The 26,306-nt window shown below is 41.5% G+C and overlaps 1 protein-coding gene and 1 long non-coding RNA gene across 7 annotated transcripts in view; one reads left to right on the top strand and one right to left on the bottom strand.

Moving 5' to 3' along the window:
- The window catches only part of LOC138736074 (uncharacterized), an 86,043-nt gene extending 68,724 nt beyond the window's left edge, over positions 1-17,319 (bottom strand). The window contains exon 1 of the long non-coding RNA XR_011340079.1: positions 17,206-17,319. This is a non-coding gene — a long non-coding RNA (uncharacterized lncRNA). The remainder of the gene's footprint in view (positions 1-17,205) is intronic.
- The window catches only part of srrm3 (serine/arginine repetitive matrix 3), a 310,487-nt gene extending 284,732 nt beyond the window's left edge, over positions 1-25,755 (top strand). For 5 of the 6 annotated variants that reach the window (XM_069884949.1, XM_069884948.1, XM_069884950.1 and 2 more), the window contains 2 exons: positions 7,951-8,088; positions 25,467-25,755. In XM_069884949.1, coding sequence (XP_069741050.1) covers positions 7,951-8,088; positions 25,467-25,704 — 376 coding nt within the window. In that variant the 3' untranslated portion in view covers positions 25,705-25,755. Of the gene's footprint in view, positions 1-7,950; positions 8,089-15,087; positions 15,210-25,466 lie in introns of all 6 variants that reach the window. The other variant, XR_011340078.1, reaches the window with a different exon arrangement.
- Positions 25,756-26,306: the final 551 nt, after the last annotated feature.

The following is a 26,306-nucleotide window of genomic DNA, read 5'->3' as shown; positions in this document are numbered from 1 at the left end:
TGGACCAGGACTAGTATTCTAAAGGGAAGGTCTGTTCACTGGGAAGAGTTTGAATTAGCTTGACATGGAGATGGAAAGCTGAGCAAAAATTCAGAAGGGAGGAAAGCAGAATTGGAATAGGAAAGCAGAGAAGCTGTGGTAGAGTTTGAAAAGCAGAGAAAGCAAAAGTTAGAGAATAGACTAAAAACAATGTAAAATGGTGTGCACTTCAATGCAACAAACCGTGTAACTAATGCAGATGAGTTGAGGACAGAAGGGTAGTGAGATGTAAAAGCAATTAAGGAAACAGCATAGAATTCCTTGGTTGCATTCAGGAGATTCTTTTTAGCCAGTATGTAGCAACCACAGCCTGAATAGGGTGTGCAGAGGTGGGGCATGCAATTCTAGATTTAGATTCAGGGAATTAAATGGGCTGGCAGATTTATTATTTTTTTTTTGTAACGGCATAATTCAGTTAGATTTAGCTAGTTATGCAAAAATGCAAGGCTATAAATTGGGTTATGGCCAATCTTATTGCATTTATTTATCCAAAGTAGACCTGACAAAGCTACTCAGTAAATCAGTTTAATAAAGGTCAATCAGAAGCATGAAAGCAAGAGAATGAAAGGGTTCAAGGTACGCATGTTCCCACAAATAGAGAGAGTTGGACTACCAAATCTGGAGTCTCCAAACTGAGAAAGTGAAGATGTGGTGATACTGTTACAAGCCCAGAGGAACCCAAAACTCAGCAGCAATAGATATTCACCAAGACAAATGGTTACTTAAACAAAAGTTGTTTATAATTATCTTTAAACATGAAAATGGAATCAAACTTTAACATCACTAACTTACTTAACCTAACTTAACTCCCTTCTAATTCTAAGCGCACGTGTATGTAATGTGTGTGTAAGTTCAGAAAAGTTCTATGATTCACAGTCCAATCTCACTTCTCATTCCTCCAAGTTCACTGGTTGCAGGCAATTCTTATACTGTGCACAGAATTAAACATTTATTAAGTTCACCGGGCATTGGTGCTCGAAAGATAAATAGTTACCATTTAGGAAGGTTCTTGTTGGTTTTCAGAGAGAGATGTGTTGTTCCAGAACATCCACAACTGATGTACTTCCATCAGTTACCTCAGTGTCTTGCTGACAAAACTTGCCCCATCATGGTTCTCCAGATAATAAACTCTTTCTATCAGGTCACCACAGAGTTCCTTTTTGTTTCTCTTATTCCAAGTGAAATATTAGACAGCCAGTCCTCTCCTCTTGCATGAACCACAAGGGCTTTCACTATCTCTCTCTCTCTCTCTCTCTCTCTCTCTCTCTCTGTGAGAAAGCCTGTTTTACTCTCTCTGCTTGAAAAACCCTCTTACAACCGCAAGTTCTCCTTCCATACAGCAGTGGCTCCAGCATTCTCTTTCATCTGTTGCCTTTGGTAAACAACAATCCATTAGTGAAGTTTTTTGAGCACTCTTCAAATGTTTTGAGAAGCCATTATGTCTAGCATTAGTATTTCAAATAAGATCTGTTTTAAAGTGTTTGAATGTGACCTACTCTAACAAACCTTTCCCATTTTATCTCCCAAAACACTTCTATATATTCTGTCACAATACAACCACTGTCAGGGACTGCCTGCACCTGGCGCACTCCTGCACTGCCTACTGCAGGGGGATACCTATTGTACCTGCAGGGTGGTAACCTGGGAGACTGGTTCCACCTACTTCCTGCCAATCACTGGCCCCACATAAAGCCTCACGCTGCTTCTCCCCCCCTCCCCCCCCCCCAACCTGGGCAGGAGCCAGAAAGGATTCAGAACCTGGTGTGCAAGTTTAACCCTGTAGTACAGCCTTTCAATGTTTGTGCCTATTTGTTTGCACTGCAGTGCACCACAGCAGAGAAGTTAGGACACACAAATAAAAAGCTTTTGTTAAATGCTGAGAGAGTAATGGAGCTTCTAGGTAAGCATAGGAAGAGTATAGAAGTTGTCAAACATAAGAATGTAAAAAAAAATAAACAAGATGATGGCTGATTATTTACTACAGTGCCACGTCTATGCCTTATTCCCATATCCCTTGATTCCTCATACATTGAGAAATGTGTTGATTTTGGCTCTTGAGTAAAATCAGTGACTGAGCTTCCATGGGCTTCTAACTAGAGAATTCTAAAGGTTCATCAAACTCCTCGGCCATGAGTTGATCCACTTTTCTACTCAGTCCCACTGCCCGGCGTTCTCCCTCTAACCTGGCTAATTAGGAAGCTATCGATCTCTGCCTTAAATCCACCCAATGGCCTCCACAATCGCATGTGGCAACAAATTCCACCAACCTCTGGCTGAAGAAATTCCTCTGCATCTCTGTTCTAAGTGCATGCCTTTCAATCCTGGTTTTACCAACTTGTCCTTGATTCTCCCCCCTTTCTACATCTACTCTGTCCATAACTGTACATATGTCCACAATTCCCTGAAAATAGTAGCAAATTTAAATAAGGTGGTTAAGATAAGATAACTGCATTGTTGAGACACAGAATACAAGTGCCAGGAGATTGTTGTATGATCTAATAAGGTTGTACAACAGCGATGCTCACAGCATTCTAGGAAGGTGTGATTGCACTGGAGAGGACATTCAGCAAGATCTTGCCTGGGATGGGAAGTTTCATCTATGAGGTGGGAGGCTGGCTTTGTATTCCTTGTGCAGGGAAGAGTGACATGAGACCCAGCTGAGATGCACAGAACTGTAGAGAGCTTAAATAGGGTAGATAGTTAGAAACTTTCCCCTAACCAGAGGGCGTAGCTTTATGTTAAAGGGCAGGAAATTTTGAGGGGATTCTTTTTCACTGACACTCATTGAACTCCGACGTACACTGCCTGAAGCAAATGCTTTCACAACATTTAGGCACTCTTTGGAAATGTCACGGCATAAAAGGCTGATGTGCTGGGAAATGGGGGTTCACATAGATGAGTGTTTGATGAGGGCATTGGCACGGTGGATTGAAGGGGCTGGTTCCACACTGTACAGGTCTATAGCACTATGCTTTGAGCATTTTGCACTTTTTCTCCATTTGTCACGTTCTTGGCTGCTTATTCGTCCTGTCTATATCCCTTTGCAATCACATTAGTCATCTACTGTCACACTCCCTCTTGTTATGTGTCACCAACAGTCCTGAAAATGTCACTTTTGTCACTTTATTGAAATTTTTAATATAGAGAATAAATTAGGCACCCAAACAGGAATCCCTGCAGTACATGAGAGGACACTGCTTGCCAACCCAACCGAAGGTAAACCAATTCATTCCTACTCATTGCTTACCATTTGTGAACTAACCTTGTGCCCAAACCTTGATCAGCTACCAACTATATGGATTCTGGCCATCCATCCCATAGGATGATGATGGTTCCTTTCAGTCAGTTTGTGGGGTTTATACCCCACTCCTCAGAAAAGCACAATGTGTGTGTGAATGGATTTTAGGTAAGTCGGGGGTTGCACAGGTCCAGACCCACCCTCTTGATATCCCCTCCCAAATCCAGAGGCAGGGTGAGGTCCACGATGGCTGGGGAAGTTGTGTTCCAGTGAATGGCCAGAGCGAGCTTCGATGCAAGGGATGCCTGTGTTTGCTCGTTGTCCATTGACCCCACGAAAGGGTTCGTTCACCCTTTGTCAGGTCTTGTTTTCATCCTGCAAGGTGTCTACCCACCCTCCGACAAGGTGCGCCTGGTGGGGGAGCCGGTTTAGTCTCCGAACCCCCCCACCCCCACCCCAACCAAACGACAGGTAGTACTGGGTTATATGGTACCAGTAGCACTCAGACCAGTGACCTGACACACTTACAATATGAGACTTTATCAAAAGACTGAACGGGAAACAGTCCCACCCACTACCTTTCAATCAAGTCCCCTCTTGCGCTTTGAGATTCCAGCAAATTCCAAATGTTCCTCATGAGGCAATCAGCCTATTCCAGATGTTGGTTGAAACAACCTTCTCTGCATTGACTCTAATGGATTAACCTTTAAGTAAGGAAACCAATACTGTTCTCAGTTCTCCAGGTATGTTCTTAATAATTCCCGTAAGAATAAAGCATTATCTCCTTACCTTATGGTTGATTTTCCCCCACAATAGAAGACAACATTCCGTTAGCTTTCATAATTACTTGTTGTGTCTGCATGCTGGCTTTATGCAAATCTTGTATTTCAATCCTCAGCTCCCTTTGCAGTGTCTCACCACGGAGTATTATATTCCTTTATTTTTCCTGCCAGGTGGATAATTTCTCATTTTCCTGAAACATATTCCATCTGTCAGATTTTAACATTTCATTTATTTAACCTATCCATATCCCTTTTAATCACTTAGTTTCAGAGCTAGCTTTGCCCAATCAGCATACCTTTGATGTCTTCATCTGACCCACATAAATAAATTGTTGAAAGTTGAGGTCCCTGGCCAGTTCTTTGCTGTATGCCACTTTGTATGTCTTGCCTAATCTCTATTTATGGTCATGTAATAATACAAAAATGTACTATTCATGTTAGACTTCAACCTTGGATTGCCCACCGCCCCAATAATAAGAGAAAGGGAAGCAAAAGAGAGTCCCTTCAGAGACACGGAGTGCCCGTGGATTCGCCTCCAGCAGCCTCTGCCACCGCACCCTGCAGCCTCTGCCACCGCACAGACTCCTGTTCAAACCATTTGCAGCCCAAGCTCCAGGTCCAAACCCCCAGTATAATCCAGAAGCTTTCAGTGCCCGAGCCCCTTTCGAGCTCTCATCACCTCAAATCGTGGTTCCGACATCTGGTTCCCACGGGCCAACCTCCAGCAGCCCGCAGTCTGGTGTGAGTCCCACAACTGATTTATTCTAAGCCAACAAATCTTCCCGTCCACATTAATAAGTTACCTTCTCTGCCACAAGATTTTGTTTTCCATGTTGTGTGCCATCAAATGCTTTCTCCTTGACTTCCATTACTAAAGGTTTAGCATTTTGGAAATTGATCAGCTTGGGTAAAGAATATCCCAGACTGATATGTTCAAGGGTAGAAAATGCAGAAGTTCTGACTATGATTTTTACATTAACCCAAGCTGCAGGCTTGTGTAACTTGGACAACAGGCAAATTATTGGAATCCATCCTGAGGGACCGTTTCAACCTGAATTCGGGAAGGCCAAGATTACTCAGGTTGAACAGCATGGGTAAGGGAAGGGAAGGTTATATTGGACTGATGTGAATATTTTTTTTGAGGGGAGGTGCGGGGGAGAAGCAGCAACAAGGAAAGTTAGCTGTCGCATATTAGATTTTAGCAGAACATTTGACAAGGCTCAAGGTGTGTCAAAAAAAAGTGAAAAGTGATTGAAAGAGGAATGATAAATAGGATCAACAATTGACTTAGTGGCACGAAACATAGGGCAAAGGTTCTTGGGTGATTTTTTGTTTCTGGAAGGCTGTTACCACTGGAGTTCCAAAGGGCTCAGTACTTGCTCCTGTGCATATTAATAATTTAGTTTTAAACGTAGAAATAAAAGTTGGCCAAATGATTGGCCAAGCTCTCAATTGGGCTGTAAAGCCATGAGTGGGATTTAATCCTGTGAAGTGAGAGGTAATGCGGAAGGGGGCAGTGCATCGAGGTAAGCAAATATAAATGAAATGAAAGGTGTGGAGGAACGAGGTACTTTGGAATACACATCCGAGTGTAACACCACGGGTCAGTAAAGTGATTTAAAAGGTATTAGTGAAGCTTTTCTTTCTTAGCAAGTCACTAGGGCAGTTAAAATAGAATAACAGGTCAAGGAGATTACGATAGAATTGCACACAATAGTTAGGCCTCAGATTTAATGATGCATTCAGTTCTGGTCACCAGATTACTGGAAAGATTTCATTGCACACTGGAGACAGTGTACAATGAGATCAAAGAGAACGTTGCCAGGACTGGAAAATTATTTCTTTGAGTAAAGATCTGATGATCAAATGTTGTTTACTTTGTAGCAGAGGAGGCTGAGGGGAGATTTTGAGGCTGAGGGGAGATTTTGAGGCTGAGGGGAGATTTTGAGGCTGAGGGGAGATTTTGAGGCTGAGGGGAGATTTTGAGGCTGAGGGGAGATTTTGAGGCTGAGGGGAGATTTTGAGGCTGAGGGGAGATTTTGAGGCTGAGGGGAGATTTTGAGGCTGAGGGGAGATTTTGAGGCTGAGGGGAGATTTTGAGGCTGAGGGGAGATTTTGAGGCTGAGGGGAGATTTTGAGGCTGAGGGGAGATTTTGAGGCTGAGGGGAGATTTTGAGGCTGAGGGGAGATTTTGAGGCTGAGGGGAGATTTTGAGGCTGAGGGGAGATTTTGAGGCTGAGGGGAGATTTTGAGGCTGAGGGGAGATTTAACTGCAGTATGCCAAATGTGAGAAGTGAAATAAAAATAAATAGGGTGGAATTATTTCCCTTAGCAGGGATGAAAATCAGAATGTAATTATTTAAAGTGATTGGTGAAAAAAAACAATTGTGCAGGAGTAGGCTGTTCGGCCCTTCGAGCCAGCACCACGATTCACTGTGATCATGGCTGATCGTCCGCAATCAGTACCCCATTCCTGCCTCCTCCCCATATCCCTTGACTCCGCTAACTTGAAGAGCTCTAACTCTTTCTTGGAAGTATCCAGGGAATTGTCCTCCACTGCGTTCCACAGATCCACAACCCTCTGGGTGAAAAGGTTTCTCCTCAACTCCATTCCAAATACCCCTCCCCTTATTCATAAACTGCAGCCTCTGGTTCTGGACTCCTCCAACATCAGGAACGTGTTTACTGCCTCTCATATTTCCAGTTGTTTCCAGAAACATAATCTTACATTTTTAAATCAGATCCCCTCTCATCCTTCTAAATTCCAGTACGTACAAGCCCAGTCGTTCCAATCTTTCAACCCCATGCCGGGAATTAACCTTGTGAACCTATGCTGCACTCCCCCAATAGCACAATTAAAGTGCTGATGAGGAAAAGGAATGTGGAGGCACATGCCCTTGCATCTGTACTTGAAGACCTGTGACCTGTACAGCTTTTGAGTAATTGCTGGAAGGTGGATTTACATTGGAGGGAAGTATTTGACTGGGGCAGACAGTATGCCCCAAATGGTCTGATTCCTAGTCATCAATTTTACATGATGCTATGATATTTATATCCATAAATATAAAATAAATATCTGTTGTTCTTAATATATTCATTATTTAAAAACTTAAATATCTAAAATAGGCCCATGATAGTTTGATAATACCACAATCCTGGAAATGCTCACTGGGTCAGGTAGTTTCTATGCAAAAGAACAGGTCACTGTTTCAGGCCAATGGCAATCTTTCCTGTTTTAAAGATGGTATCTCCTTAACATAGTTTTAACTCCTCACTCATGAACAAATTCAATTGTGTTCTAGAGAACATTGCCAACTTAGATTCGTCTCTAACCCATGGACAGCAAATACATCTACTGCTGGGAGTGGACTTCCTTTTCCTGTAGTAAAGTTGGTGTTTTAATATTTACCACATGTGTTGCGCTATCAAACAGAAAGCAGACACACAAACATAAAGTCTGTTCTACAGGCTTTATTCAACATAAACTTCCACAGAGCTGGCTGTGAGAATGCTGTACAAGCTCTGAGACTGGCCTCAAGGGGCTGGATCTAGCTTGTATCCTGGTGGATGATTGGCAGCCGATCAGGTGTTGCCTTGTCCTCCGGTGCTCTTCTGCAGGTACACAGGTTGCCCCCTGCAGTGGTGTATCACCACACCATGTAATTATTGTTAAAGATTAAATCATTTATAGTCGGCAGAGAGACACAAGAGAATGCGGTCCTGGTGCAAAACACAAACTGCTAGAGGAACTCAGTGGGTCATAGAGCGTCCATGGGGAAGGGAGAAAGAATTGTCAGCATTTCAGCTCGCGATCCTGCACCCAGAGAAGCAGGCCAGACTCCCTTCAGTTCATACCTGCGCCATCACCCATTAATTTTCTCTTGGTTACAGAGAAAGAGATAGTGATGTTGGAGCGCGACACCATGACTCTGAAGCAGAGAGACATCGGCGTCGGTCAAGAAGCTATTCACCAATTAGAAAACGTAGGCGGGATTCACCTAGTTTTATGGAGCCCCGTCGGATTACAAGGTACACCATTGTGAGGGTTCGGCTGCTGTACATCAGTGAGTTTTGTTTGGGATGCAGGCGTGGAATTAATGAAGGAAGAATCAAAGGGGAAGAAAAATTTACTGACAGTGTATGCATTGTTTCCAGCAATTCCAGTTTCATCACATTGTGAGTGCGGTGTCATTTTTGAGCACTGTTGCAAGGGATGTTTGAGCAGATTCCCGACGTGACCACATTTATGCATTGATAATGTATGATTCCTTTGATAACCTAAACCTTCTTTCATATGATACGTATTAAGTTGCAGGTGGGATGTGAAGAAGGCAATCTTCAAACATATTTCATGTACTTTCAAAGCTTCTGAATGCTGATATTGCTTTGTTCTAATTGGCTGTTAGGCAGCTAGTCCAAGAAGTTGATATCAAAATTATTTGTGGCCTTTGTTACTCCTCACCAGCTACAATCATTCATAGCCCAAATGCCAACTTCTGATGGAACAGAATATCCATCAGAGGTGAGACCATATTCCTTGCATCTGTGGTGTGGGCGGGAGAGCCGGGAATTGTTGCAAGGATAGCTGATCATTGAATTATTAGCAAGCCTGCTGTATGAATTTGCAATATTTCCCCCCCGCCCCTCCCCCCCCCCCCCCACAGGTTCCGTAGGCCCCAGTGTCGTGATATTAAACTTTTTTGAAGGAGAGTTGCAGTTTAGCTGCACCCATGTGCTGACTGGTAATGAGAAAGGTGACACTGAGATGTAAGCAAACAGGCTTCCCATCCTGCTTCAAAATCTGCACAGGTTTGGGTGTGGTGAGTCTGGATGGAAAAATTCACAAGAAATTGGCTTAAAAATACAATGGTGTTTAACAACGTGCAGAGATTATATAACGCATATACATCAATTCAATACAAAAACACGGTTACAGGCCCTTCCGATCCACGAGCCCATGCCCCCCAATGAACCTACTAACCTCGCCCACCTTTAAAATGTGGGAGGAAACCCACATGGTCATAGGGAGAACCTACAAACTCCTTGAAGACATTTGAGCCTGGGTCGCTAGCACCTCAGGTATTGGAGTTTTTAACATTCACCCAAGTAGCTCATCCCTCCATCAGTTACCTTTCATGCAGCAAATTCCTTTACTGGTCTCAAAATCCAGAAAAGAGCAGAAAATGGGTGCATTCAGCCTTCAGCTTCTTTTCTACTGGTCTCCTCACCAGTAATCAGTTAATATTCACTGTCTAAGTTCAAGCATTAAAAGGCATGTGAGGCAAGAGGGTGAATGAATCAATAGTTTAAAATACTAGCAGAACACACTTCCATTTTACAAGGGATTTAACTGAGTCAAATTCTTTAAAGTCCTTTACAAGAGCATTATCAGATATAATAAATAGGAGCAGGAGCCGGCCATCCAGCCCATCGAGCCTGCTCCGTCATTCAGTGAGATCACGGTTGATCTGATGATCGGCTCATCTCCACCTCCCTGCCTTTTCCCCGTATCCCTTAATTCTCCTACTATGTAAAAATCTATCCAACCTTGTCTTAAATATATTCGCTGAGATAGTCCCAACTGCTTCAATGGGCACCAAATTCCACAGATTCACCACCCTCTGGGAAAAGCAGTTCCTCCTCATCTCCGTCCTAAATCTACTTCCCTGAAACTTGAGGCTATTATGGATTTTTTTTAAACATATAATTTACAATTTTCTCCCATTCAAATATTTCTTCCTACCTTCCGGAGTGGCCGTTCACACACAAACTCGAAATTTGCGGTCCCTTATGCGATTTTACCCTGAATGTGCGGTAAGTAAAGAGGTGGGACTTGCAAATGCATGCTATTCATTAACCCGTTGTTGCCGTCTGCCTGCAGTCCAGTTTAGACTACAGGCGGTCCACAAAAATATCTAGGGGTGCCACAGGAAAAATTTCAGAACGGGAATGAGCCACACTTTTCCGTTCCAAACTTTTAACAGAGCCTACATTGCAGGAATTTTGTAAACATTTACCATTACGCAGCAGCTGGGTAAAAACCATACATGTCCCCGACTTCATGTCTCCCCCACCAATAGAAACAACTTAGCCCCTCGATCTTATCCATGCCTTTCTGGTCAGACAGTCTGACAAAAGCTACTTGAGAAGTGACCGAAACCTTGAGAGGTACATTTAAAGGAGTCCCTGAAAGGAAAAGCCAGAACTGGAGTTATTCAAAACCTGAGAATCTTGGCACCTAAAAGTGCAGTCTTGATGGTGCACTGAAGGAATCCAAAGATGCGCAAGAAGGAAGAACGACACATGCAGAGTCTAGAAGCAATGTGGATACTCGAGACCATGGAGCGATTCCAAACATGAAAATTTTAAACCAGGTAATAAGCATAATTAGGTGGAAGTTAAAATACAGAAAACAGGAGTTTGCCATGTTCGAGTTCACTTGCAAGAATTAATTTGTTTGATTTGATTTGATTATTTAATAATTACTATAACAAAGCAGGATGACTTCACCAGTGCACTATGTAAAGTTCTACATTCCTGTCATTTGCTGGAAAGTCACACAACATGGAAGCAAGAACTTCAAACTAATTTATCCACACTGGCCAAAATGTCTGACCCATATGAGTCCCTGATACAGTGAGGAGGGGTCATTTCATGAGCAATCCAGCAAGTCAACTCTAATGCACAGACAGCAGTACAACATAGGACACATATTACAATGTGTAGTGTTACAATGTTAGATCGATAAGTGCATATCAAGGGCAGCATGAGATCACTACTGGGGTTGATTTAGGAGCCTGGTGGTTGAGAGAAAATACTGTCCTTGATCCTGTTGGTTCTTGATCCTTCTCCCTGACAGGAAGTGGGAGAAGAGAGTGTGGCCATGGTGGTGTGTCCTTCACTATGTGGGCTGCCTTCCCAAGGCAGGGGGAAGTGGAGATGGAGTTAATAGAGGAGAGATGGAGGAAGAGGGAGGTTTGTGTGATATCCTGAACTGAATTCGCCACTTTGTGTTGCTTCTTCCAATCTTGGGTGGAGCAGTTCCTACTATACACTGTGATGCATCCATCTGGGATGGTTTTGATGTTGTACCTGTTGGTGTTATTGAGGGAGATGGGGTCTTGCCCAACTTTCTTGGCCTTCTCAGGAAGTAGAGGTATTTGTGCACTTTTCTGATTGTCTTGTTGACATGGAGGATCCAGATCAGGTCTTTGGAAAGGTTTGCTCCCAAGGAATGACTGTTTCCACTTCAGCACCATTGATGTGGTCAGGCAAGTATGTTCTAGTCCCCTTCCGAAGTCTTGCTGACATTGGGAAAGAGAGGTTGTCACCTTGGCACCAGGCTACAAGACTCTCATTCTCCTTACTGTATTCCTTCTCACCATTATTTAATATCTTGCCTATGACAAGGGCTTTAGCAGTGAACATAAATATGGATGGTGCAATATTTGCGATGCAGTTGTGGGTGTATTACCCTATCTCCACATCCTTTTGAAGGTTCAGTTCTGAGTGTGATCATGGAGGGGGTGTTGCTCCCCATTTACACTGATTACAGTCTGCTAGTCAATTCTAGTTGCAGAACAGAATAATGAACCTAAGGTCTCAAAGTTTCTGGGGTAGTGGGAACTTTTTGGGGACTATAGTATTGAAGATGGAGCTGCCATCTATAGATATCAGCCTAATGGGTGTCCTTGGTGTCAAGGTGTGGAAGGCAAGGAAGATGGTGTCTGGCATTGACCTGCTCGACAAGCAAATTGAAGGCTGTCTGGGAGGCTGGAGTTGGCGTAAGCCAGTGTGATAGTGGCCTCCTTAAAACAGGTGGGAACTATAGCATGTTGCAAAGTTAGATTAAAGATATCTGCAGTTCTACCCACCACCTGATCAGGCAAGTTCTCAGAGCTCCTCCTGCACCAGTTTCTTTCCATGGGTGCAGTCTCCGGACAGCCAATGTGGGATGTGAGCAGCAATGACCGTGGCTGCAGGAGTGCATGAAGATGTTGAGGTGGAACTTGCTGCCTCACCAGTTTGAACCCATTAAGCCTGTCGGGCCTCTGCTTTGCACCCTGTGATATCACAAAAGACTGGATAAGCTGGGGTTTCTTCTTCCCCTGGAGCGTGGGCAGCTGAGGGATGAGCTTATAGAGGTATAAAACATTGTGAGAGGCATAGACAGGTCTATTTTCCCAGGATAGGTGAGTCCAAAATTAGAGGGCAAATACTTAATCAAAGGGAGAAGCACATAAAGGGGGCCCGAGGGGCACTTTCTTTCACACATGTAGTGGTGGGTATATGGAATGAGCTGCTCGAGAGGGTAGTAGAAGCTGGAACAATTATATCTGAAAGGCATTTGTACAAGTTTAGAGCGATACACCTACAGGCAGGCAAATGGAACTAGCTCAGGAAAGCAGCTTGGTCCAGATGGGTGTATGGGCGGAAGAGTCTGATTCCTTGCTGAATAACTCTATTGAGAGCTCCTTCACTTTGCCCAAGATTCAAGCCTGAATAATTGCAAGTATGAGTTTCACTGCTTCTTAAAGGGCCATCTTTATATAATATACGTCACCATGATTTTTTTAAATTAAGGACGCCCCAATAGTTTTTTTTTGTTAAAGCGAGAATTGGGATTTGCACTGCCCACAGAACCCACCATGCATCATATAAGGGGAAAACTACCTTCTTGGATACAGCGTTTTATTATGCTAGTTCCCTGATGCTATCCAAAATCTGATTCGATCCTGAATTAGATTATTGTTCCTCTTTTGAGCAGCAAAAAATGTAAAGTTTTAGTTCATTCAGATTTTCATTTTATAATTGACAAAATCTGATTCAGACCTAGTATCACTTGAAGCATTAACACTGGTATTGATTGTAGGTGCAAAATCGATCGAGTTTCTATAGTTGATTCACATCTCAATAACCATATAACAATCACAGCATAAAGACAGGCCAATTTTCCCCTTTTCGTCCATGCCAAACACTTTCTCCCACCTAACCCCTCTGATCTGCACTCAACCCGTAACCCTCCATTCTTTTCCCGTCCATATACATATCCAACTTCTCCTTAAATACTCATATCAAGCCTGCCTGCACTACTTTGTCTGGGAGCTTGTTCCACACACCTACTACTCTCTAAGTAAAGAACTCACTCTCCCCCCCTCATGTCTCCTCATGCCCCCCAACTCTCAACTCATGTCCTCTTGTTTGTATCTCCCCCTTTCTTAAAGAAAAAACTTCCACTATACCCCTAATAATTTGAAATACCTCAATCAAATCCCCTCTCAACCTTCTAAAGAATAAAGACCCAACTTATTGAACCTTTCCCAAAAATAACTTAGACCCTGTAACCCCAGCAACATTCTAGTAAATCTCTGCACTCTCTCCAATTTGTTGATATCTTTCGTATACTTTGGTGACCAAAACTGTACCCGATACTCCAAATTTGGCCTCACCAATGCTTGTACAATTTTAACATAACATCCCAGCTCCTATACTCAAGGCTCAGATTTATAAAGGCCAACATACCATAAACTTTCTTCACCACCCTATCCACATGTGACTTCACCTTCAAAGAACTATGTCCCATTATTCCTAGATCCCTCTGTTCTACTGCACTCTTCAATGCCCCACCATTCACCATGTGTGTCCTATTTTGATTAGCTCTACCAAAATCTAACAACCCGCACTTATCTGCATTAAACTCCACCTGCCATCTTTCAGCCCACTCTTCTAACTGCCCTAAATCCCTCTGCAAGCTTTGAAACCCATCTTCACTATCCACAGCTCCACCTATCTTAGTATCATCCACATACATGCTAATCTAATTTATCACCCCATCATCCAGATCATTCATGAAAATGACAAATAGTAATGGACTCAATACTTGAGCAAGTTGAAACATAAATTCCTGGAAATTCTCTGTAGGTCAGGTAGCAACTCTGGAGAGAGAAGCAGAATTATTTTTTATATAATTTAGATATACAGCACGGTAAAGAGGTACTCTGTATATAAAATCACGAGGGGCATAAATAAGGTGAATGATCACAATCTGTTTCCAGGATAGAGAAGTTTAAAACTCAATGGCAGAGATTGAAAGTGAGAGGGAATGTACGGTATTTAATTTTTAATTTAATTTAGAGTAACACGCCTTTTCAGCCCACGAGTCCGTGCCACCTAATTAACCTACAATCCCAGTGCATTTTGAATGGTGGGAGGAAACTGGAGCCCCTGGAGGAAATCGGCATAGACACTGGGAGAACGTACAAACTCCTTACAGACAGCGCGGGATTTGAACCCCAGTCACTGGCGCTGTAATAGCATTGGACTAACAATTTCGCTAACTGTTTCTCAGTTTGATGAACTATCATTTCTTCAAGTAATGCACTGAAAGCTAGGCAAGTCGAAGGATTTTGGCTTGGCGTTTCTACTTCACGAAATGCAGGAGATTAGTATGTTCTTGCACCAACTTCCTTCTCAGCTCACCCTGATTCAAATGTACATTTTGATAGACAGTTCACTGAAAAGTTTTCTAGGATCAGATGGTTGGTTCCTTGCAGTTTGACAAGAAGATATTCTATTCTCACAAAACATGAGAAGCGTAGATATTGCAAGAGCTCAGGGACAAAGAATACAGTGTTTATTTGGCTAAAGTTACGACTGGTTAGTGGATTCAATACTTAACACAACAATGAAGACCAGACAACTATAGCCACTCACTGGAAGTGAAGTACTTCAAAATCCCTTGGAAGACAAGGTAACAAACTTAATGGTTATTCTTGAATACTGGTGGTCATTGATAAATTAGTCGATTAAATTGATTTGCAGCAATATATAATTCTGATTCCTGTGGCTAAGTCATTAACATTTTGGGGCATGGATGATTTGAGTCGTGTTTGAAGATGCTCCGTATTTAACTTTATTGTTCTCTGTGTGTTTTGGATGATTAACCTCTAGCCTTTCATAGAGTTTCTTCTCCAAATTGTATAAACTTGTTTCAGTTTGTCTTTTGTCCATTTTTCCTCCCACTTGAAGGTTTTGGTGAAGATTTCTCCATCTGATTCTGGTTACCTGAGTAACCGCTGCTCTGCACTGGAGTGACGCTGTCCTACCTTGAACCCCATTTTGTGAGGCAATTATCGAAGAACATCCTATCTGTACGGCCAACATTTCTATCTCTCGGTCCCTACTGAATCACTTAAGTAGTAGCTCATCACTACTTAAACCCTTTCTGGTGATGGGGCCCTTTCATCTAATCTAATGTGCAAACTTTCAGAGTGTACTTATAATTCAGCTGATGTCATGGTGTTAGAAGTTTGTGCCACTAATTTCCACTGTATCTGACCCCCGGATCCATGTTTTATTCTAATCCTCATTTCTTCCAAGTCAAATGTAATCAACGAACAAGCCACAAAAGCAAAGGGTGCAAGTTGTGAGATTCTGACCCTAATTTACTCGGTCTTGACACTGACGTTCTGAAATTGCTTGGGAGGGGAAGTTATACAGGGCTTTCATTGACAGGCAATAAGTCTAGTCCACTGACAGTCTGCCCTTGAGGTCAAATTGTATCTGCCTAATAATGGCACACATCATCAATGCGGCCCTGAAAGATCACAGAAATATCAAGAAGGCTCACCAAGGTTTTCATGAAAGGCATATTGTTAAAGGGAGTTTTGTTGTATAATTAGCTATTCTGTACATGACTACTGAAATTTTAAACTTAATGTTCAGTATCTAAAATAGGAACGGTAAATTTCCCGGACAGGCCAGGTATAGAATGGGTGCTTAATCCAAACATGCACCATTCTTTCCTGTGTTAGATGATATTTTCCTTGTTAATGAGCTCATAAGTTATATTTGACCATTTTTAAAAAATATTGTCAAGTAGTTGGCTGGATAATCAACCATTTCAGCCATTTGGCTGATTGTAACTCTTCGTCATCTGGTGCAGCCCAAACAGAGTAGGGATCAATTTTTAGTTTGTCCATTATTGGAATGATGTTCTTTATAAACATTAAAAGGTGATGAACAGGAGGAAAGGGCATCTCACGTAGACATCATCTGAGTCTGGTGCAGATCTGATGTTGTACAAAACTGAATCATTGCTTCTTTGCTAACAGCAGCAAATTGCACAGCTGGACCTAACAGATTATGGACTCCCTCTCTGGCACTGCAAGTTTAAGAAGGACTGCTCACTGGGGAATATTTCATAAACTTCCTCAGAATCCTCAATTGAAAACAAAAAATTCTGCTTGATGTTGCCCTTCATTTCCCTACAGTCCCTGGATGTTCAAGTTAGACTGTTTCTGCTGTCTGTGGGGGCTGTCAGTGTCGCACCAGCATTGTTGATACATTCACTTCTCTTATCAATGAGATATTCGAGTTCCATTTTGTACTGCACACTGAGAACAGGCATGTTTACACACCAGGTATGTTTCAAACCTGCTCATATGAATTAAATAAATTTTATAAATTTGTAAATTAAATGTAAAAATAAATAGAAATACATTTAAATTATAAAATTAGATTTAAATTTACACATACATCACAGTTATGGGCCACGAGCCTGAACCACCCCATTAACCTACCACCCCCAGTCCATTTTTGAAGGGTGGGAGGAAACCAGAGCCCCCAGGGGAAAACCCACGCAGACATGGGGAGAATTTGCAAGCTCCTTACGGACACAGCACAGGATTCGAAGCCCAGTCCTGATCGCTGGCACTGTAGCAGTTTTGCGCCAACCACTGCATTAACCATACTACCCCTCTACGCTAACCGTGCTGCCACTGTGGTAACCGGATGGTAGCAGTTTGCTCGGTAAAATCATTTACAAAATACTTAGGCCCATAGGAAAAGGCAAATGAGTTGATTGTATTTTTGCATCCTTTGTGTTTCTGCTTCTCTTCACCGGAAGACAATTACCCAATCTCCTCATTGGAACTGATGACATAAATATCACATACAGAGATTAGTAAATGCAAATGTTTGCAATCTATCTTTACTTGCAGTCTCATTGGAGGAAGCCAATTGGGATACAGTATATCATTGGTATGTGTCCTTTCAACATGCTAGTCACTGGAACTTCCCACATCCCCAATGACCAGGCCTTTTCTATTCTAATCCAACATGCTTACTAACCAATGTTATATTCACCTCTTGTAGATCTGTTGCATCTGATCTTGCAGAAGAACAGCATAGGCTTTCAACTGATCTTTTAAGTAATTTCTTGTCACATGTTAATGCCGAGAAAGTAGCTTGTGATTAACTTTTTGCTCGCAGTCAAATAAAATGTTCAATGTTTCAGTGTTCTCCATACAAAAAGTTACATGAATAATTATCTTTTGTTGAAATCACTCATTTTGATTGGGTATGAAGAACTGAGTACAATGTAAATTCCTGTCACTTTTATGAATTTCTAGTGAGTTTTCACTAAATATTTTTTTCCCTATCAAGATATAATGGTTCTGAATGCTGGTAAATTGATGGAGGCTGGTATTTTATAAAGGACAGGGTCTGTTACCTCAATAATCTTTATGGAAAACACTGACACAAAAATGACAGAAATTACAAGTGGTTTTGTCTTGTTTATATTTGTTCTAATCTGTATCTGGTAATTTGAATATTCTGCCTGGTTTACAAATCTTGAATAGCCAGGGAGATTCTCTGCATACTAATCAGACTTTTGCAATGTTTCTTTCAGATTGCATTTCTTCACATTAGTTGATTCCCTAATCTATAGTGATTTGAACCATTGTATATCTGTTTCGATGTTGTTATCTCTGCTGGTTGAAATTTTCAGAAGCAATTCATTTTTTTTTACACAAATTTTGTCCAATATTTTGAAGGCTCTTTAATTATACTTCTGTTGCGCACCAGAACTTAATGCATGTTCAAGTGTACAGTCCAGTCTTTTACAAGTTTGATAAGAGCTTGCTTAATTAAAAGGTTTTATTCTCTAAATGAAACAAAGCAAGCTCATGATTTGGGGCCAACTTAAAATGATTTGAAGCAACAGATTTCTGATCCAGTTTTGCCCCCTTACCTCTAGTTTTAACATGGTTCTGATCTCACCTCCTGTCCCTGGAACATCCAGAAACATCACCTGTCAGGTTTAATTAAAAAGCATTGATACAAAAACAAATGCAATAATTAACAATCAAAGCACCAAACACATAATGAACGTAAAGTACTCGTAATACTGCAGCATGTTGCAGTTAAGAATAGTTATAAGCTCCCGGGAGCAGACAGAGTGTCCTCCAGGTTATTATGGGAAGCAAGGGAAGAGATTGCTGGGGTGTCCGCATTGATCTTTATGCCCTTCATGGCCACAGGAGAAGTATCAGAAGACTGGAGAATGGCAAATGCAGTCTCCTTGTTTAAGTAAGGTAAGATAGAGGATTCTGGGAATTATAGAGCCGTGAGGGTTGCTTCATCATTGGGCAACTATTGGAGAGGATTCTTAGGGAGAGGATTTACGAGCATTTAGAGACTCATGAGCCTAACTGAATTTTTGAAGGAGTGACGAAGGAAACCAATGAAGGTAAGGCAGTGGATGTGGTGTATATATTTTAGTAAGGCGTTTGACAAGGTCCCCATGGACCTTACTCAAAAATGCATTAGCCTATTTATCACTGTTTCCCTAGTGACCTCTTGTGGCACCCTAGGGTTCTGGGAAACCCTGGTTGAGAAACACTGGGCTAGAGGGTTGGGTGGAGAAGTGGCAGATGGAGATGAATCCAGATAAGTGCGAAGTAATGCTCTTTGGACGGTTGAACTTGAATGCAGAATATGGCAGGATTCATAATAGTTCAAAGGAACAGAGAAATCTTAGGGTCCAGGTCAAGGTTGCCACACAAGTTGATAGGATAGTTAAGAAGGACTAGGGTGCATTGGTCTTTATTAGTCGGGGATTGGAATTCAGGAGCCATGAGGTAATGTTGCAGCTCTATAAATCTCTGTTTAGACCACAATTGGAGTATTGTGCTCAGTCTTGGTCACCTCATTATGGGAAAGATTTAATGCGTTGGAGGGATACAGAAAAGATTTATCAGGCTATTGCCTGGATTGGAGAACATACCATATGAAGCAAGACTGCCAGAGCTAGGGCTTTTCTCTTTGGAGCAAGGAAGTTTAAGAGGTGACTGAATAGTTGTACTGTATATAAGATAATAGGGTGGACAGCCAGCAACTTTCTCCTGAGGTGTCAATTGCAAATGTTAGAGGACAACAGTTTCCGGTGATTGGAAGAAAGTTTAAGGGAAATGCCAGATGTCAGAGCTTTAGTCAAAGAGTGCTGGGGACCTGGAATGCATTACTGGGGATGATGATGGAGGCTGGTGCAATAGGGGCATTCAAGCAACTCTGAGACAGGAACATTGACACAAGAAAAATAGAGGGAAATGGGTGTGAAGCAAGGAAAGATTAGATTGTTGTGGAGTAGATTTATGTAGGTTGGGCTGAAAGGCCGGTAGTTTGCTGGAATGTTCTACGAAATAGGAGTTCAGGCAGCATCTGGGAAAAGATGAATCGAATTAATATTTCAAGTCAGTAGCAACAAACAATAATTAGTCTCAGAGATTAACAAAATACTAGCAATTTTCAACATTTGGCACATTGCTTCAGTTCAAAAAATAGTTGGTACATTGCAGATCTGCCTACAATGTTATTTCGGGAATTGTAGATTTGAACAAAGTGAACTCAAATCTTTGCAGTCTTTTAAAATAACAAAAATTTCTAATGCTTCATAGTTTTTGATGTCAAAGTTCAGGCCTGTCGTCTTTTAGGTAATCTAAATTGTATGATGACCAATTTGAACATGGACACCTCATTATGGGAAAGATTTAATGTGTTGGAGGGGATACAGAAAAGATTTATCAGGCTATTGCCTGGATTGTGTTCTGGGACAGATAGATATGTGGCTTTTTTTTGTTAGAATATTTGCAATTTGAGATTGGATCATTGTAATTTTGTATCAGTAGATTTGAGCTCAATGTCAATTAAATGAAGATAAATGTCAGCATTTTCAGAAGTATTGGGTAGTTTATTGGAATTCTGCAGTTGTATGGTCAGATATGTAGATTTGTGTTGAGTTATTACCATTCCAGCATGAAATTTAGGCAAACAAATTGAAATTAGGCATGTCATTGAAAACAGTCCCCATGATTGAAAGAAATTAATGGAATACTGGGCTTTCTGGTGGATCGATCCCTCAAAGTTGCCACGCAAGTTGATGGGGTAGTTAAGAAGGACTAGGGTGTGTTAGTCTTCATTAGTCGGGGGATTGAATTCAGGAGCCGTGAGGTAAAATTGCAGCTCTATAAAACCCTGGTGAGATCCTGGGATTTCATGTTCTCTATTGAGGTCCAGGCAAATGATTACAATTCTATATTGGCGATTGAAAATTGGGCATAATGGAGGTCTATAGCTATAAAGAGAAATTGGATAGAGTGGATATATTCACGTGTGAACATAGGAAGTTAAGATGACCTAATGAAGATTTATATTATAACATCGAGTCTTTTTTCCCAGGCCATGGGAGTCTAAAATTAGAGGGCAACGATCCAGGGAAAAAGGAGAGAAATTTAAAGGTTAGGTTTTTCCATGTATTTATCAGGAGCAAGATGCCAAATGAGGTGGTAAAAGTAGATACAGCTACAATGTTTGAAAACAAATTTGGACAGGTACTTGGATGAGAGAAATAGTGGAGGGATAATGGACCCACTGCATATTTCAATGTACAAGTCAACTGGCAGATAAATCAGGTCCTCATTTTCAGCCTCATTTTAATGGTTTTCATCATATCGGCCGTATAAGTGAATGCCACCCCCCCCCCCCCCCACCAAATCATGATGGCTGAGCTGTGGGTGTTGGCTGGAGGTGGCTGTTATCATGGAGGCTACAGCAAAACGACGAGAGTATGAAGTGAGTTATGTTAAAAGTGATAGAAATGGCCAAGAAATCTAGCATCTGTGCTGCTGCAAGAAAATTTGATGTACATGAGAAGTTGGTAAGAGATTGGAGGAAGAAAAAAGAGACTTTTAAGAAAAACACCAAAAAGGCAATGTTCAATCAGAAGAGGAATCACTCGTTGGCCAGAGTTGGAAAATCACATTGCAGAATGGGTCCGTGAACACAGGCAAGATTGCTAAAATAAGAACATTTGCACCGCAGTGAGCCAAGTCGCACCCCAGACCTCAGTAAAGATTTTGAAGCTCCAATGGGCTGAACAGGAAAAATCTATTATAACATAGAACAAAAATTGCTCAAAAACTACCAAAAGATCTTGATCATAAAATTGTAAGTTTTCACCCATTTATTATACAGAACCAGCGGAAACACCAGTTTGCATTGGCAAATATCAGAAACGTGGATGAAACATGGATTTTGACATGGTAAGCAATAGAACAGTGGAATGTAAAGGTGTGAAGACTGTGCAAACCAGAAGTACAGGCCATGAAAGGACCAGGTGTTATTGTGCATGGCCAACGGGACGAAGTTAAGACCCATGGTAATCTTCAAACGCAAAATTAAACCTAAAATAAAATTCTCAGCAGATATTTTTGTACATTTTCATGAAAAAGGATGGATGGAAGAAAATGATATAAAACTATGGATAGTCAATGTGTGGAATGGGTGGCCAGGCGGTTTACGCAAGGAATGGAGTTTGCTGGTCTGGGATTGTTTCGTAGCCACTTAACTGAGAACACTAAAAGTAGATTAGCACAACATAATGGCAGTTATCCCAGGTAATTTGATGTCTCTATTGCAACCTCCCGATGTCTACTTGAGCAAGCCATGGATGTCGAGTGCAGAAAAGTCATTCACAAAAGGCGAGACAATGCGTGCTGCGTCACTTGATGTGCTGTGTGACTTCATGCTCAAGGCACAGGACAAAGTGAAAGTAGAGACTGAAAAAATCATTTAAAAAGTGCAGTACCTCTTCTGCAACTGATGGTCCAGAAGATGAAATATTGTGGGACACTGATGATGAAGCTGAAACCACCTCATCAGATACAGACTGGGACCCATATGATGTCTGTTTAAGCAGTGAGACTAACGATGTGCTTGCTGCCATTTTTGCTTCAGACGATGATAGTGGGAGTGATTAGGAAGGATTCTAAATGTTTTTTAATGAAAATGTTGTTCTAATATATACTGGTAGCATGAAAATTTATTGTAGTTGTTTTTTTTTAGTTTTTCAAGTTTTTCAATGTTGAATCAGCATTGACCAGTTTTTTGAGTTGAATTTAAGGTCTCAAAAGTGTATCTGCTGTATGTAGACCCCCCATTTTTGAGGGTTTCAAGACTTGATTTATATGCCAAAATATACTGTAGCTCAGGTAAATTGATTAGCAAAGACAGACATCATGGTCAACAAGGACAAGATAGGCAGAAAGCCACTTCTTTGTATGATTCTCTGATTCCAATAGCTGCAATAGAACCCAATGCTTATTGTGGACTAATGGGACATAGAACAGTACTGCACAGTATGGGTCCCACTGAATCCACATCAATCTAATCCTTTCCAACTTCACAGCCCATAACTCTCTACGTTTCTAACATCCATGTGCCCATCTAAGAGTTTTTTTAAATCTCCCTTTTTATACTAGCCTCTGACATCTTCCCTTAAACTCTCTTCCACTCACCTTTAAACTCCACTGCTGTTTGCTATTGTTTCCCAAGGAAAGGTTCAGTCTGCTCATTATATCTATGCCACCCATAAACTTATAAACCACTATTAAGTCACCTCTCATCTTTCATCGCTTCAAAGAAAAAAGCCCTTGCTCCGCCAACTTTGCTTCATATGTTCTCCATTCTCAGCGAAGTCCTGGCAAATCTCTGCAGCCCCACAAAAGATTCCTAATCCTTCCTATACTGACCAAAACTGAAAGCAATATTCCAAATGTGGACTAACAAGCTGCAATATTACTTCCTGGCTCTTAAACTCAATTCTCCGACTAATGAAGGCCACCACATCATAAGCCTTCTTAACCACCCTATTAACTTGCATTGCAACCTAGAGGGACCTATGGACCTGGACTCTAAGATCCCTCTGTTTCTCCTTAATCCTACTGTTAATACTCTGCCTTCAATACGACCTTCCAAAGTGCATCACTTCACACTTTTCCAGATTGAACTCCATTTGTCAACTCTTTGCTCATCTCTGTATCCTATGTTCCATTGTAACTGCAATAATCTTCCACCCTATCTACAACACCTCCAATCTTTCTCTCATTTGCAAACTTACTGACCCGCCCCTCTAGTTCTTTGTCCACATCATTTATCAAAGTCATAAAGATCAGGAGTCCCAGAGCTGATCCATGCACAACACCATTAGTCACTGACCTCCAGGTAGAATACACCCCATCTGCCACCACTCTCTGTCTTGCCTGGGCAAGCCTATTTTGAATCCTCATGGCCAAATTTCTGTGGAACCCCTATCTCATAACTTTCAGGATGAGCCTACCATGAATGGCCTTGTCAAATGCCTAAAATCCATGTACACCCCATCAATCACAGTGCCTTCATCGATTTTGTTTGTCACCTCAGAAAAAAAGACTCAGTTAGGCTTGGGAGGCACGACCTGCCTTTCACAAAGCCATGCTGACAATTCCTTAAAAGACCATGCTCCTCTAAATCCTGTCCCTAAAAATCCTTTCCAAAGGCTTGCCCACCAGACACAAGATTCACTTATCTATAATTCCCAGGATTCTCCCTATGGCTTTTCTTGAATAAGGGGACTGCATTCGCCATCATCCCATTCTTCAGTCCTTCCCCTGTAGCCAGGGAGGACACAAAAATCATTGGTAATACCCCGGCAATATCTTCCCTAGCTTCCTGTGGTAGTCTGAGGTATTAATTCATGATCACCTGATCCATATACTTCTCAAACCAAAAGCATTCCATCCTCTACACCTCATACTGCAAATGGGCCAGTGTCCAATATCCATTACCTGATGGTTACCTTCCCAAACAATGGAGGTCAAGTGGCTAAAACCCTCTCTACTTTACACTCAGTTTGCTCTGGACCACCTGAGTTCTATGTCTAGGGAACCCAGTTGTTCTATAACAGACCACATACAATCCTATTAGAGCAGATCCTTCATTAATAATCTCAAAAAGGCTTTAGGACAGTGGTTCTCAACCTTTTTCTTTCCACTCAGATACCACTTTATGTATTCCCTATTCCATAGGTGCTCTGTAATTAGTAAGGTGGTAAGTGGGTGGAAAGCAAAAGTTTGAAAACCACTCTTTTAATGGTACCTAATTGACTTGTTATGTGCACGCTTTCATAACTCAAAAAGAAATGGGCCAACATCAATTTTTCTCAAGCAAAATATTTCAGTAATAATTGGGTCTAGAGCAGTGATTCTCAACCTTCCCTTCCCACTCACATCCCACCTTAAGTAATCCCTTACTAATCACAGAGCACTGATGGCAAAGAGATTACTTAAAGTGGGATGTGAGTGGAAAGAAAAAGGTTGAGAATCAGTGCTGTAGGAGATGTATCATTTTGAGAGGTCCTTTTTTTTGGCAGATGTGCCTCTTGTCAGATTGCGCTTTTAATATATTTGGTAAGTATCAGTGGAGCTGTAAGCTCGTGACGTACGATTCAATAAATAATTTATCTTTAAAGCATCTTTTAAAAAAAGATTAAATGTGTTATACCATCACCCTAGAATGCTTTAGCAGAACATCACTGCAAATTCCATACAAATAACTGATAAGAGTATTTGTTAAAGTACCTGATCGACCACTATCCAACCTCTCAGGAGAAAAATAGTTACCTGAATCTGTATTGCAGCTAATACATTATTTTAAACAACTTGAAAAATAAGACCATATTTAACTAGTTAAACATTTAAAAAAAATAGCCCCTCTCTTTTTATAACCAGAGGTTGAGTTCCCATATGAACATCAATTTTTGGTCTGTTCCCATCATCATTTCAGATGCTGTTCTAAAAACAAAATTTTTCTTTCTGTTTCTTTTCATATGAAATCAACAATGCTGATGTTAAATTGGGCATGGGCCAGGTTGTTAAAGAATCAGACTTGTTTAAAAGACTGGTTACACTGAGCACATCAGACATGGTGTATGAAATAACAGAGGTCTGGCATGTAACAATTTTGCAGCAACATGAATTCTTTTGAAAATCTTGGATTCTTTGAAACAAAGTCCATATTGAGCAACTTTTCCTGCATTGGTGTGCCCAATGCCTTGAGATTGTTTGGGCAAAAAATATGGGGAAAGGGGAATGTTTTCTCACATTCCCGGAGCAGGAAAAGGTGCCCACTGTGAATCAGAGGTGCCATTTTCAACACTTAGGACCAGTGCTGTCAGTCGAGTGGTAACTAATCCAGCTTATTTCCTGTCTTCCTTTCCCCTCTTCACTTTGGTGTCCCCTCTCCCTTAGTGCGCGTAAGCGGCCAATTCCATACTACAGGCCCAGCCCGTCGTCGCCCAGCTCCCTCAGCAGTTACTCTTCCTACAGCAGGAGTCGAAGCCGCAGCTACGACAGCTACAGCTCGTACAGCCGGAGCCGGACTCGGAGCAGAAGTCGGAGCCAGACCCGGAGCAGAAGCCGGAGCCGGTCTCGCAGCCGGACTGCCAGCTATGACAGCCGCACCAGCTCAGAAAGTACAGGATTTTAGGAGTGGATCTAACAAAAAAAAAGCACACAAATAAAATTGAAAGTTACAGAAGTGAGTATCAGCTACCAACTCATTTTTAAAATGGAATGTGAAATGAAGCATCAGTAAACCCAGTAGATCAGTGCAGCCGGATTTATATTATAACAAGTATATATTTATATCAAGATAGCCTTGATAAGTTCTCATTTCCTGGCTGACACAGCATTCAGCACTGATAACAATATTGCAGTCTTCAAACTGTCTCCATTAAGCGTTTCCCCAGTCAATATCATTCAGGAGCTTTACACTATCTGCCTGGTGCTGGGATTTAAGTGAACATTTTTTTTTTGTAAAAAAAAACTTGAATTATAAACCTCTGCAAATAAATTCTTCCATGAAGTTATCCGAACCAAAAGGCAGCAACTTCCTCCAAATGATAAACATGCAGCTACTTTAAAAAAAAACTTCTTTTCTGGTTGTCTTGAATTTTCAATGAACAAATCTTCAGGAATTTCTGCGCTGATATCTTTTGAAGAGCCTCAAGATGAACACATCGGATGAAAAAGTGAGCATGTAAACTCTCTAACTGGTCTCATCCAGCTACAACAGTACTCCATGCCCTC

The sequence above is a fragment of the Narcine bancroftii genome, chromosome 6, assembly GCF_036971445.1.
Source record: "Narcine bancroftii isolate sNarBan1 chromosome 6, sNarBan1.hap1, whole genome shotgun sequence".
Taxonomy (NCBI): Eukaryota; Metazoa; Chordata; class Chondrichthyes; order Torpediniformes; family Narcinidae; genus Narcine; species Narcine bancroftii.
The sequence above is the reverse complement of the archived record's forward strand: the minus strand, read 5'-3'. Positions and strand labels throughout refer to the sequence as shown.